This window comes from Branchiostoma belcheri, unplaced genomic scaffold, assembly GCF_001625305.1.
Source record: "Branchiostoma belcheri isolate BF01 breed outbred unplaced genomic scaffold, Haploidv18h27 scaffold124, whole genome shotgun sequence".
In the NCBI taxonomy this organism is placed as follows: domain Eukaryota; kingdom Metazoa; phylum Chordata; class Leptocardii; order Amphioxiformes; family Branchiostomatidae; genus Branchiostoma; species Branchiostoma belcheri.
This window is the reverse complement of record NW_017802647.1, coordinates 105,615-118,447: the sequence shown is the minus strand read 5'-3', so window position 1 is coordinate 118,447 and position 12,833 is coordinate 105,615. Positions and strand designations below refer to the sequence as shown.

At 40.6% G+C, this 12,833-nt stretch overlaps 1 protein-coding gene across 4 annotated transcripts in view; it reads left to right on the top strand.

Moving 5' to 3' along the window:
* The window catches only part of LOC109463325 (nuclear pore complex protein Nup85-like), an 11,724-nt gene extending 2,417 nt beyond the window's left edge, over positions 1-9,307 (top strand). For 2 of the 4 annotated variants that reach the window (XM_019760097.1, XM_019760096.1), the window contains exons 4-21: positions 2,076-2,136; positions 2,416-2,600; positions 3,513-3,634; positions 3,845-3,931; positions 4,163-4,210; positions 4,532-4,654; positions 4,767-4,804; positions 5,194-5,287; positions 5,437-5,540; positions 5,688-5,771; positions 6,066-6,182; positions 6,309-6,409; positions 6,527-6,612; positions 6,819-6,951; positions 7,418-7,517; positions 7,951-8,002; positions 8,527-8,652; positions 8,816-9,307. In XM_019760097.1, the coding sequence (XP_019615656.1) occupies positions 2,076-2,136; positions 2,416-2,600; positions 3,513-3,634; positions 3,845-3,931; positions 4,163-4,210; positions 4,532-4,654; positions 4,767-4,804; positions 5,194-5,287; positions 5,437-5,540; positions 5,688-5,771; positions 6,066-6,182; positions 6,309-6,409; positions 6,527-6,612; positions 6,819-6,951; positions 7,418-7,517; positions 7,951-8,002; positions 8,527-8,652; positions 8,816-8,914 (1,760 nt within the window). In that variant the 3' untranslated portion in view covers positions 8,915-9,307. Of the gene's footprint in view, positions 1-887; positions 982-1,633; positions 1,742-2,075; positions 2,137-2,415; positions 2,601-3,512; positions 3,635-3,844; positions 3,932-4,162; positions 4,211-4,531; positions 4,655-4,766; positions 4,805-5,193; positions 5,288-5,436; positions 5,541-5,687; positions 5,772-6,065; positions 6,183-6,308; positions 6,410-6,526; positions 6,613-6,818; positions 6,952-7,417; positions 7,518-7,950; positions 8,003-8,526; positions 8,653-8,815 lie in introns of all 4 variants that reach the window. The other 2 variants (XM_019760094.1, XM_019760095.1) reach the window with 2 other exon arrangements.
* The last annotated feature ends 3,526 nt before the right edge of the window (positions 9,308-12,833 follow it).

Here is a 12,833-nt window from a genome sequence, read left to right as displayed (position 1 = left end):
TTAACGTGATGATAGCCGCCATCGTGAAACGCCTAATCTGCAGTACAGTAGCATATGCCTTCTGACTGGTTAAAAATGAAAACAAAGAAGAAATCATGTCAATAGAGCCCAAAATGGAAGATTTAAAAAATCCTGTCAATAGTGCCAAAAATGGCACTGCTGACAGGACGATCCTGTCAGCAATGCAGTATTTCCTGTTATTGACAGGATCGTCCTGTCAGCAGTGCAATATTTTCTGCTATTGACAGGATCGTCCTGTCAGCAGTGCAATATTTTCTGCTATTGACAGGACGATCCTGTCAGCAGTGCAGTATTTCCTGCTGTTGACAGGACGATCCTGTCAATAGCCTCAGGCTTAGTTTTTACTTATTTTAGGGGTACTGAATGTGGTCTTAGCACTTTTCGCACTATATTATTGATAAATGCACAATGATATTAAAATCAAGTAAGATACCTAAATTCCTTCCTTCCAACTGAAAACATAGTTAATGTTGTAATCTTTCTTTTTGTCACCATAATTTTTCCATCGATTAATCCCTAGATTTCTCAATATGCAGCAGTATGATGTTAAAAAGACTGTACTATAGTACAGTACAGTAAGTACAGAAAGGGCATTATCATTAGATAGCTTTGAATAATGTCTAGAGTTAGATGTTCAAGGGTTAGGTGTAACAAGTCGATCGGTGTAAATAAAAATGTAGCCAGGTGCCGCCACGCCGCATTTCTGCGAAGTTGGTGTGTTATGCCGAAGGGTGGTTATACCGGCTGTACAGATAACAGTACAGATATAGATATAGATACTACAGACATTAAGATTCTCACCTTAGTAAGTATTCTGGTGCCTTTTTTTTTCTTATTTTAATGTCACTCATCTCCTTACTCCCCAGACCATCCCTGATCCCCACCTGCGGCTGGGTATATCAGCACGATGGGGCACGGGGAATCAGCTGGCCGTCCATGCGGCACTCCATCCACCGCAAGGTATTATGAACAAGCCACCCTGCTAGCTAATCCTAGCAGTGCATGCCCGTAGCCAGGATTTTGAATGGGGGGGTTCGTCCCACTGCTTGAGGGGACCTCGAGCGTTCCTAGGGGGGTCCGGGGGCATGCACCCTCGGAAAATTTTGAAAAATGAACCTTCTAAAATGGCATTTCGTGCATTTTTGAGAGGATTTCCAAGAAAAAAATCAGAAATAAATTTTTATTCAATGACAACGGGAGCAGTTTTTCTACGATTCCAGTCCATCTTTTCAAGAAAAATCTTGGACCTTTACATAAAATGTGCACCAAAAAGTGGACCTTTACATAAAATGAGGACCAAAAAGTGGACCTTTACATAAAAAGTGGACCAAAAAGTGGACCTTTGAGCCTTGTGGGGGGGTTCTTCCGAACCCACAGAACCCCCCCTGGTTACGGGCATGCAGTGGTAGAAATACTTCCTTTCAGTGCTCTGCAATATTGCAGAAGAGTCAAAATTTTGTTCTGCAATTGGGAAATACTTCCTGCAAGTACTCACGCCTCCATTATACTACAACCTTCTCAAACCCAAAATATCTGTAACCTTAAATTAGGGTTAGCGTAACCCTAAGTTAGGGTTCCATCTGTTCAAGACTGATATTTCTTTCCCCCACAGAAGGTGTGACCTCGGGTATCCAGGAGAGTCCACTGGTGCATGAAGTGAGGTGGGGCACTCAGGAGGTCAATAACCCCATCATCAGGAAACTCATCAACGAGACACATGGTAACAACATTAGTTCCAACTGTTGTAAAAAATCCTAGGGTACCGTTTTAACTTTCCCTTTTGCCAAACCTCCTAAATATTATCAATGCTCAATTTTGGTAAATTCTCAAGCGGCAACCTTAGCAGGCTGAGGGTTAAAGAAGAGTATGGATCTTTATAGTTTCATCAGATAGTTACTGGGCTGTATCAATTTATCATTATTATTCATTATTGTTCACTCATTTTTACAACTGAGTTTTAGCCATTGACACAGTAGCCATTTTAGCAGGCTCATTTTAGTGCTGTAGACAATGGATGGTTTACTGAACCTAACATGTTGTACTTCTTTTTGCAGGAACTTTTGTATCCCTTCAACATCACCAACCAGACACCACAACAACCAATAGGAAACCTCAGTAAGTTAGACTGCAACTCTTCTTACACTTTCCCATTGTGGCCTCTGATTGGTTTCAATGGTTTGTGAGATTTTGACTGAATATTTTGAGTGGTCCCCTTGATGCTGGTATGGTGTGTAAGACTCCTGTCAAACATAGCTGAATATGGCCTCCCAAACACCATCTAACTCTGCCTAACTGTCACTGAAAAAAGCAGTGGATCTGACAGTTTTCAAAATCTAACCCGTTGCTTGAGTAACAATTTTCTTGTTTACCTGCTGTTGTTTACTGTTTACCCAGACTGGTGAAGTTCAGTCGGAACTACCGGTCAGTGATCCGGGCGTGCCTGATGCAGCTGAAGCAGGCGGAGGAGTCTGCGCGTGACGATGCGACTGCGGAGGAGTACGGCATGCAGGTGGAGATCTACAGAATGGTGGAGCTCATCTGGAGCCTGTGTGAGATCCTGTTCGTGGAGACTCTGCCAGGTGGCGCTGCTGCACTCTTACATTGTACAGGCAGTGGTAGAAATAGGTTTTTCAGTGTTCTGCAATTAGTGCTGTGTACCTAAACCCACATTTAGGTTCAGGTCCGGATTCAATCTAGAGGTTTAGGTTCAGTTATGGACTCGAAAATCCAGACCTAAGCCCATGGCATATATAAAATTGCATGTTGGCAACCTTGCAATATTGTTTGGGCAAAGCTTTAGCCATATAACATGGAGGTTGACACTTGACAATGCCCGATGGCAATGTTTTCTTCATTTTGCAGCACAGATTTTGCAATATATGGAAGGTTTTAAGTAGCTTGGAAAGAAAGGGCATATGTGACATGTTTTTGTTTTTTATTTTGTAATAAGTCCGGAATAGGTTCTTGACTTTTAGGTTTTTTGGACTTGAACCTAAACATTTTTACAAGTCCAGAACCAGTCCAGCGAACCGGTACACAGCACTATCTGCAATATTGCAGGATGTTAAAATTTTAGTCTGCAATTTGGAAATACTTTCTGCAAACACACTTAAATGTCTAAACCCATGGCATCTACAAAATTGCATGTTGGCAAACATTTTACATGCAATTTGAAAAATGCAACCACAATTCTTGTATATCATAGAATCAGTACTACTACTAGTAAATACAAACGCTTTTATACACCAGCAAACTCCTGGCCTGATTTTTTCAGTCTGCAAAATTGCAGGTTGGTTAATTTTTCTTCCACAGTATTGAAAGTGTCTCTCAAAATGCATACTGCAAATGGGTATTTCTAACATTGACAGGGCACTTTTCCATACATTCATCATCATCATAGAGAAATGACTAGTGTTCATTTTCCTCTTCTCGTAATTGCAGTTTTAGATGGTATACTGACAGCTAGGTGCATTTTTCTCCTGTGTTGCTAGGTGGCGTCGTGTTGGCACAGCTCCTGGACTGGGTAAAATGGCACTTCAATGAAGCTGATGGATATGCCAATGAGGCAACGACTTCAGACACCCCCCACTTACATGACAGCTACTGGTCTGCTGTATGTATCAAACCTCAGTCTTCGTTAAAAACATCAATAGAACAGATGGATAAATGTACCCTGTAATTTATTAGTCATGTTGTTATAGCATGTTGTAAACCTGAAAACCATTTTAGCATATACCTGCTAGGAATATTAAATCTTGAAATATTATTGGTACTATAATGGTCCCGTAACATAAGAGTCTCTAAATATTCTTCTGTCTTCCAGGTTTACCTCTACGTTCTTCAGGGCAGAAATGACGAAGCAAGAAAACTTCTGTCCCTGGACCCAAACAGGAATATGGATGTGTATGATGTGAGTATGATAACCCTAAACAAAGCTTTTTAAAAACCCTCTACAAATTTTACTGCAGTACTGCAGAATTGTGTGGTTGTTTTGAATGGCAGAGTTAGTGTTTTCAGTCAACTGTTAAGGTGAAGGTCTAGTTTGTTCACTGAACATAATCACTAGCTTTTTGTTTCCCTTGGTGGGTGTAGAAATCTTTTATCTGTTTTTCTCACTCTTTGTCATTTGTGTTTCACACAGGAATATGCCAGCATCGATGAGCTCCTCAGAAAAATGCCATTCTTCACAGTAAGTACAACAACCATTGTACAGTAAGTACAGCAACTTCAAACCTCTATAGAATTACTAAATTATTTTTACAGTCTGTTGGAAGATGCCTTATCATCCGATGGTATGCATAGAAGATGATTAGATTTACATGTAGGAGTAGCCAATGGTAAGCCACGTTTCTGTCATAGGATAACTATTATGCTAATCATCTTACATACAAGTACTGTTGTAAAACAACATAGGAGGCTGTTTGAAGTGCAGTGAAACCAGCCACTGTCCTATATGAAGACAGGCATTGCTTCACATATTAGATTTACAACTTTTGGGTACTTTTTCCAGTTATATACAGGGCAGTCTCTGGCAGAGTTCGACATGAAGTGGCGCCATTGGCAGGACGAATGTCGCCGGCGCTACTCAGAGGGAGAGTTTAACACAAACAAGAACCTGGAGACCATATGTAGAGTGAGTTATCAACAAGGGCTTGTTCAGCACTCCCAATGTGTTCTGGTAAAGGAAATCTGTTTTATTGTACTTTGATCTTGCCTTTACAGCTAACCTTCCCTTTATTTTACAGATACTGTGTGGAGACGAAGATGTGTTCTTGGATCTTAAGTAAGTCTGAAGAAATCTTGTAGCTAAGTAAATGTTCAAGTCCTCAGTCACAAGAAATAAGACTGTTGTAAACAATGGTCCAAAATATTGCTAAAAAATTTCCAACACAAGAGGTTGGACTTACCCAAATATTCGACTGTGCAACTCCAGTCTTTCTCAAGGAATGCTAATTGTTTGACAGAGATAGGAGTTGCACAGTCAAATTTGGGTAAGTCCAATATTTTCATTCTCTTGTGTTACAAATTACAGTTTAGAACTTCATAATGACTTCTACCAACACAGATGAACTTTCACTATAGGCCTGAATTTGCTATGTTCTAATTTAGATTGTTAACCAGAACTTGTCTGTTACTGTCTTTTATCACACATCTTCTTACCTCCTTCCACAGAGACCTGACAGAGACATGGTACCAGATGCTGGTGTCCAAACTGCTGTACTGTAACCCTACTGTCAAGGCCTTCGACCTGCAGTACCACGTCAAGGTGGGAAGACTTCTTCCTGCAAGAAATGTTGAATAGGGAGGGATGGTAAAAATCTTGGGTCTGAGTCAAGCACTCTAATGTAATGCCACAGGACCCCACCTTGAATGTACTAAAAGAATAAAGGTTCATTGAATGTTCCCTTTTTTCAGGCATGTATTGATGCTTATGATGGCCATGCCACATTACAACCCCTAGACAACATCCTCCTGGCAGCAATTGAGTTTGACCTCCACCAGGTGATCAAGGAGAGCAGGTACTGCAAATGTCATAATAAAAAGCACCTCTGGCAGGCATGTTCTATTTTTCCAACTTTTTTTTTAAATTGTACTCTTGGGGTACTTTTTCCATTGAAATGCATAAGATTTACAGTACTGAAAAGTGTTGTTCTGTCCCTGTACAGTTCCCTTCTTGGGAACTGGTGGTTCGTGGCTCATCTTGCAGACCTCCTGTTCCAGTGTGGACAACTGGAGTCTCACAGTCTCAAGTAAGTCACTCATCATAATGTAATTTTAGCAGTGTCCACATACAATACTGCACGCTGTATTCTGAATGATTTGGTGTGAAGGATTCAACCATTAAGATTGTATTAGACATTGGCACCACCTAGTAGAGCCCTGCAAAACTGCAGCTTCATTTTTGTTTTCATGCATTGTAGTTATGGGTCCAATCTACGAGAGTTCCTACTGTTAGACATTGGTGATTAGACATTGGCTCCATCTAGCAGAATCCATCTCTCCATCTATGAAACTGCAGCTTGTTTTATTTTCGTGTATTGTAGTTATGGATCCAACCTGCGTGAGTTCCTACTGTTGGACTATGCCTCCAGTCTGATGTCTCACCCCAGTCTATGGCAGGTGGGCGCAAGCTATCTGGACTACTGCCCTGAGTTCGGAAGGTAAGGAAAAATATTCGTTTCAGAATCTGTTGTTTTTAAAAGCACTATTAAAATGTCTTTTTATCTTTATGAATGTGATTGTCCATGTATCAAGTATTGATAACTGTGCCCCCCTCTCCACCCTAGGTACTATCTGGAGTTCTACCTGGAACGTCTACCTTTGCAGACAGAACGAAAGGCACTGAAAGTTCTGAGGGAGTGTGAAAAGAGAGACATGAAGGACATATGTAAGTACAATGTACAAGATGCAACTGTACCAAAATGATGACCTGGGAGTTTCACTGTGTTAGTAAGTTCAGTTCTGATATAGAAAACGACACTCAATTTTTAAATTTTTTTTCCAGCCCACAGCATCTGTAAGGTGATGGGGGTACGAGCATTGCGGAATGAGAGACTAGGTTCAGCCTTGTCATGGGCTCTCCGGTCAAAGGTATGTGTATTACATGTGATATATTTGCTAACAATGTCTCTGTTCTGTTCTGTTGAAATTTGCTATTATCTTCATAATGCGGTATAGAATATCTTGACTACTTCAAAGGTTAGTAATGTCGAAAGTCTTTAAACAAGACTGCCAATTTGAAGGTCTTGTATCAGATAAGATTGACCTTGAGTATGATGGCACCCCTTCCGTTCCAGGATGCATCTTTTGCAACATTTCTTGCCGACCGTTTCCTGTCAGAGTACAGCAGTAAGGGTGGCTTCTCTAGTCTGGACCTACTGGACAACCTGGGGACAGCCATGGTGCTCAGTGATAGGCTCACATTTCTGGGTAAACAACTACCAAATATGGCCATTATATACAGGACATAGGCTGATGTCATGCACATGATTTACCAAATATGGTCATATATAGATGACATGCTAATCTTAGGCACATGATTACCAAATATTGTCATATAATGGTGACACACACTACTGTCAGCCAAACAACTACCAAATCTGGTCATACTCTCCCTGTATATAGATGACATTTGTTAACTAATTTCTGGCACATTATTACCAAATATGATCATTTAAAGGTGATATGTGCTACTGTTAGCCAAATAATTACCAAATATGGTCATATGATGATGACATGCTAATGTTAGGCAATAACTACTGAATGTGGTAATATGGAAAGGGCATGCTAATGTTTGGCAAACTACCACCAATTATGGTAAAAGAGACACTAATGTTAGCAAACAACTACCAAATCTATGTTAAGTTCTAAGCCCATGAAGCCGTCCTCCCTGCAGGTAAATACCGTGAGTTCCACCGTCTTCACGAGGAGCGAGAGTTCAAGTCCGCAGCCAATCTGCTTCTGCAGCTCCTGACCAATAGGATGGCTCCCAAAAAGTATGTCTGTTGTACATGATCTGGACAGTTGACACTCTGGCATGCATTTTTGCCCCCTTAGAAAAGGGTTGTTCTTCCCTTTTGACAGCTGTATGCAAAGTGAGAAGTTGCTATGGTCCTTATAAAACTATAGAAATATGAATACACAATCAAAACAAGTTTTTTTTTCTACATTGCAGCTGATTTGGGATTTCCAAAGCATGTTTGGCCTTACATAAACTTTAAGCTCTGTCTAATTGTGTACTGGTAGATTGGGTAGGCTGTAAATGAACTTTTTTTCATTCATCCCTGCTCTTTGTGAGTTCAGAGTTACTTACACTTACAGTAGGGTGGGATTTGAACCCTGGACTGTTGCTCCGAGAAAGGAGGTAGATACTATTGTACCACTGTTTTCTTCTTTGTTGTTGCTATGAAGTTGTGTTCATCCCTGCAGGTTCTGGCTGACATTACTGACAGATGCTCTCCCCCTGTTGGAGTCTGAGGAAGTAAGAAAACATTTTTCTCCTTTTTCACAGTTGATGAAATCTGAGCTACATGTATACACTTAATGTTAGGTGATAATCTACATACTATTAGATGTTCAGTAAGTTCAGACATGTACTTGGATACTTTATAGCTCCCTACACATTTGTCTACAATGTTATTCTTCCTGGAGTTTTTTAAGAGACATTATGGAACAAATACATGACAGATCAGAATGCAAAAAACAACTATTTACAAATTTAGACATACAAGTACAATATCTTCCAGAAAATTGTTTTGGGTGCAGATTACACATGATACAGTAGACTGTTCCAGCTAGAAATCGATCTGTACATAAGTGTCTTTTTTGTAGTGATTGTTTTTGGTTTAATCTGTCTGTATGTGTTCTTGCTGGCATGACGTGTCTTGTGACTGTGCTGCTGTGTCACAGTAGACAACTGGTACATGTACATGCAGTAGAGAACTGCAGGTTGAGAATGGCAAGGATGCGATGCTGATGTTGAATGTTTCCGTTAATGCCCTGCAGGTCATCTTCAGCACCCAGCAGACCTATGAGCTGATGAACTGTCTGGAGGACATCAGCCTTTCCTTCAGATCATCTGCATATCTCCATGGAGACACAGCTGATGACGCCCAGCTCAAGCTTACTAAGGCATGGACTAATTTGTTTCGTACTATCTTGTATATGTAATGTTCTGACAGTTTGTTTCTAGATTCTGTATAATGACTAATTGCATTGTTTAGCCCCTTGACATTCAGTTGTTGTTTGTTTTGTACTTCCGGGTCATGCTGAGTTTCCCATCATGCCTCTGCAGGGTCAACAGGAAGTGGAGAAGCAGAAGTTGGACCTGATCAGACTTGCGCTGGCGAGGAACCTGGCACGCGCCATTCTGAGTGAGGGGAGCCTGGAGTAGCAGATATTTTCATGAACATTTATTTTTGACTGTGGACCAAGTACCCATATCTTGAAATGTTAGTGAACTACCAGTACATAAAAGACTGATTCTTAATAATCTCATCTATAAAATTTTCTATATATTTGTATCCAACATACTCAGTATGCCATACACATAAAACATGTGATCATTGATATGTTAAACTGTAGGATTTGATACAAAAGTCACAACTATCATTGCATTTTCGTACTGGATGAGAAGACTGGTGGCTTGTATCGTATACATTGTAAGTACATGTATGCATGTGCTATGGATCATGTACATATTGAAACTCACACTGACACAGAGCAAAACCATTTTCTCTTGTCAAAGAATGTAGACTACTACTTCAGAGACAATACAGTTCCCTCAGTAACTTGGAGGACTCAGTAGTCATCTTTGGTCCTGTAGTAGGATTGGGATAGAAATGCGCTCCAGTTGTCATCTTTGTAGTAGGAGTTTAATGCATATAATCCGCAGTTTGAAAAGAAGATGCTATGCAGATTTTCTATTCGTGTATCATGAAGAATCCTTTAGAAAATTGTTTGGATTATCAATGTATAGTCGTACCATCTTATCATCACTGGATTCCCTTACTTTCTACTGATATGACATCTTGTTTTACTTTATGTTATCTGAGTGTCTACTTGACAAACTGTCATGAGGAGACTGATGATAACAAAGTGTAAGTAAGGTGCTTTAAGTACAACAGTCAAACCATCAGCTTGCACTTTGCAACATAACCACTAGAGGACGCTACTGAGTTGTCTGTCTTTCAGTGTGCATCAGTCTGCCTTTCAGTAATAGCTGGGGGTGGTATCAAATCCTGCAGCTCTTTCAGGAATCATAAATGTACACCTCAGGTTTGTGTCTGCTAAGGTAGTTGTCTGGCACCAAATCTGTAAAGATGACCTTGTTAAGAAGCAAGGTCAAGGTTGACCTAGCTTCTGCCAATCCAGCCATCTTGGCAAAGGTAGCTGAAAACAGATTTGAACAATTTCCTAGAAGTGCTTGATAATGGAAAAGTACAGACACGACCTGGTACTCACATTTCTGCTGGCAGACTGGAGCACAAATGTTGAGCCAGAAGACATAACACACTTCAGTTTACTACCTCTAGTCATGGGGGGTCACAGGCACCCCACAGTGGGCACAGTCTTCTTCAAACTTGTACTTGTAAAACCTGGGGGGAAACTGTACCCTTCAGCAGAAATGACTGCCAAATGTGGAGTCAAAGACCGCAGTCGTGCTGTGTTTAGCTTCAAGGTCGTGTGAAAGTGACACCGTGTGTGCCACATAGCAATTTATTTCTCCCAAAATTCATCATTTATTGAAAAATCCTTTGTATCATGATGTATGTAGTTGAATATCAGATTGCTCAAAAGTCATAACAGAATGCCCAGTGTCTGCATAGTAGTTTGCCGACATGCCAGGCACTCCATTATACAAAGAATATTCCAATTAATTAGGCTCATGAACTAAATAGGATCATGGCACCCAAACATGAGGTGGTTATAGCAACTGGAAAAGCCTTATGTACACCGAGAAACAGGTGGGTTATTAACCATTATCATCATTAGGTGTTCTAAACTAAAGCATCATGTGCGATATTGCATGTCTTTGTGATCGTTTTTACGTGTTACATTTGGGGTCACCGGCGGTCATTCTTACCGAACGCGTGTTCAATTAACGGTCGCCGGCAGTCGCGGTGTTCATGGGATTTAATCACCACTGTTAAATGTTATGGTGTTATAACCAATATAAAATAGGGACTACTGATTGGTTGGCGCCTTCTGGTTATATGATAATGAGGATTAAAAAGTGACTGATTTTTGCAGTGATCTGCCATGAGAATTTCTTCGATCATGCAACGTTGAATGCAATGCTTATTAATGTGAAGTATAAAACTTTTACGTGGCAATTGCAATGCACTATGTTGTCAGGTCTTGTTCTTTTTAAAGTACATGTATTTTCACAGTGCTTTAACCAAAACCATACACCTGGATACATAAAATGCAGCGACAAACACTAAAAGAATGTCAGTATGTTCAGAATTCTGGATTGTCCCAGTCTATTTTAAGTATTTTCACAGCGCTCTAAACCAGAACCACACGCTGAGTAGACATGGATACATAAAATGTAGCGACAAACACTCCCCCAAATTAAAGGATGTCAATTTGTTCGGACTTCTAGATTGCCCTATTGTTTTTTTTAGTATTTTCATAGTGCTCTAAACCAGAACCACATGCTTGGTAGACATGGACACATAAAATGTAGCGACTAACACTGAATGGATGCCAATTTGTAGACTTTTATATTACCCCAAGGACACCAGGATTACTCCTAGAGGTCACAAGAGTTTGGTGGGTCGTTAAACCATGCTGAGGTAGACATATGGCACCGTATTTCTGTTTGTTATGGGATAAGGCATCAGGGAGAAGGTTAATATGTCTGTCTCCGACATGCTGAGGTAGCCATTTGGCACAAAATTTGTAGTGGACATTACAGGGTTTAAATAGGCAACCACTTTCTCAACTCTTCCCTTTCCTCAAGTCCCCTCCCCATCTTCCCTTGCCCGACATACTGTCTTTCACATTGAAAGCACCAAAGGCCTTTCCTGCTCGGTCCTAAGACCACATAGTTGAAGGCTACCTCAAAACAAATTCCCTAGGGAATGCATTCGTGTAATTTTTGACATTCTTTCAAAGCGATCGTAGTACTGTAAAAAATGCCTCCACTCTTTAGGCGTTGCCAAAAACTTGCCAGTGCAGGGCCTCCCTAACCCCCACCAACATCAGCTGAACATCTGTGGAAAATTTGGTAAGAGAACTGCTGAACTCAGCGTCTAGGCTTCCCGGGTCAAATGAGGACAGATGTGTTCTCAATCTGAATTAAAATTTCGTACCTGTAAGCAAGGAGGTACCTCCTTGCTGTAACGTTACCCAACATCCGAGAATCTGGGGTAGGACACGTGATGTTTTAAAATTGAACTTTTATCACACATCACGCCAGGGCCTAGCATATATAAGGAATTTCTAAATTTTCAACAAGATCAAGGTATTACCATCCATTAGAGCTTCCAGCCTTCTCAGAGGTACAACTTGTATGTGTAGGGTGTATATCAAACTTAATTCACCCTTTACCCATACTTTTGCGACCCTCCAAGTCCATTAATAGACAAAAAGAGCGCCACTGCCGAAGATGAATGGCAATACTGCAGTGCAGTGACTGCACAGACCAAAAACATAAGAGTAGTGATGATACGTTAGTCGTCTTTGATTCAACGTAAAGCGTGGTCGGGAATTTATTGCTAAGATGTGATTGCTTAATCTCTAACCATGGTTACAGACTGGATTACCCCCACCATAAGATCTGCTTGGAGATTAGTGATTGCTCGCTTTACTTCCACGTAGCACGTCATTTGGTATCTTCATATTCTTCATATCGCATAGTCGAAGTTCATAGTCGAGCGCCAAATGGATTACAGACTAGTCATTTTCCAGACCGTCCAAATGAATACATGAACATGAACATTTCAATCTAAAATAAATAATAAGACTGACACAATAACAACTTAAATTAAGTGTTGTCGGCCCACCTAAATTTACCATTAAGCGTTAACTTTACAAGGACCCCCATGCAGACCCTCAACCAATTAAACTGAAAGAAATGGAGACTGACGCAGATTCTGAAAAGTTGGCTTCAGCATTGTACGTGATCCTTTCACTGATCTAAAAAAATCCCTTGAACACTCAATGACCGCAAGTAGCACCAAGACTAGCTGATGTATTAGTGAGAAGGATTGCACTCTAGTGTTTGGGCAAATATTTTCTCACCAAATGTTTTGCAGACTGCGGTCTGGGCATTGAGATAAGCCCTAGAGGTGAGGTCTGATTTG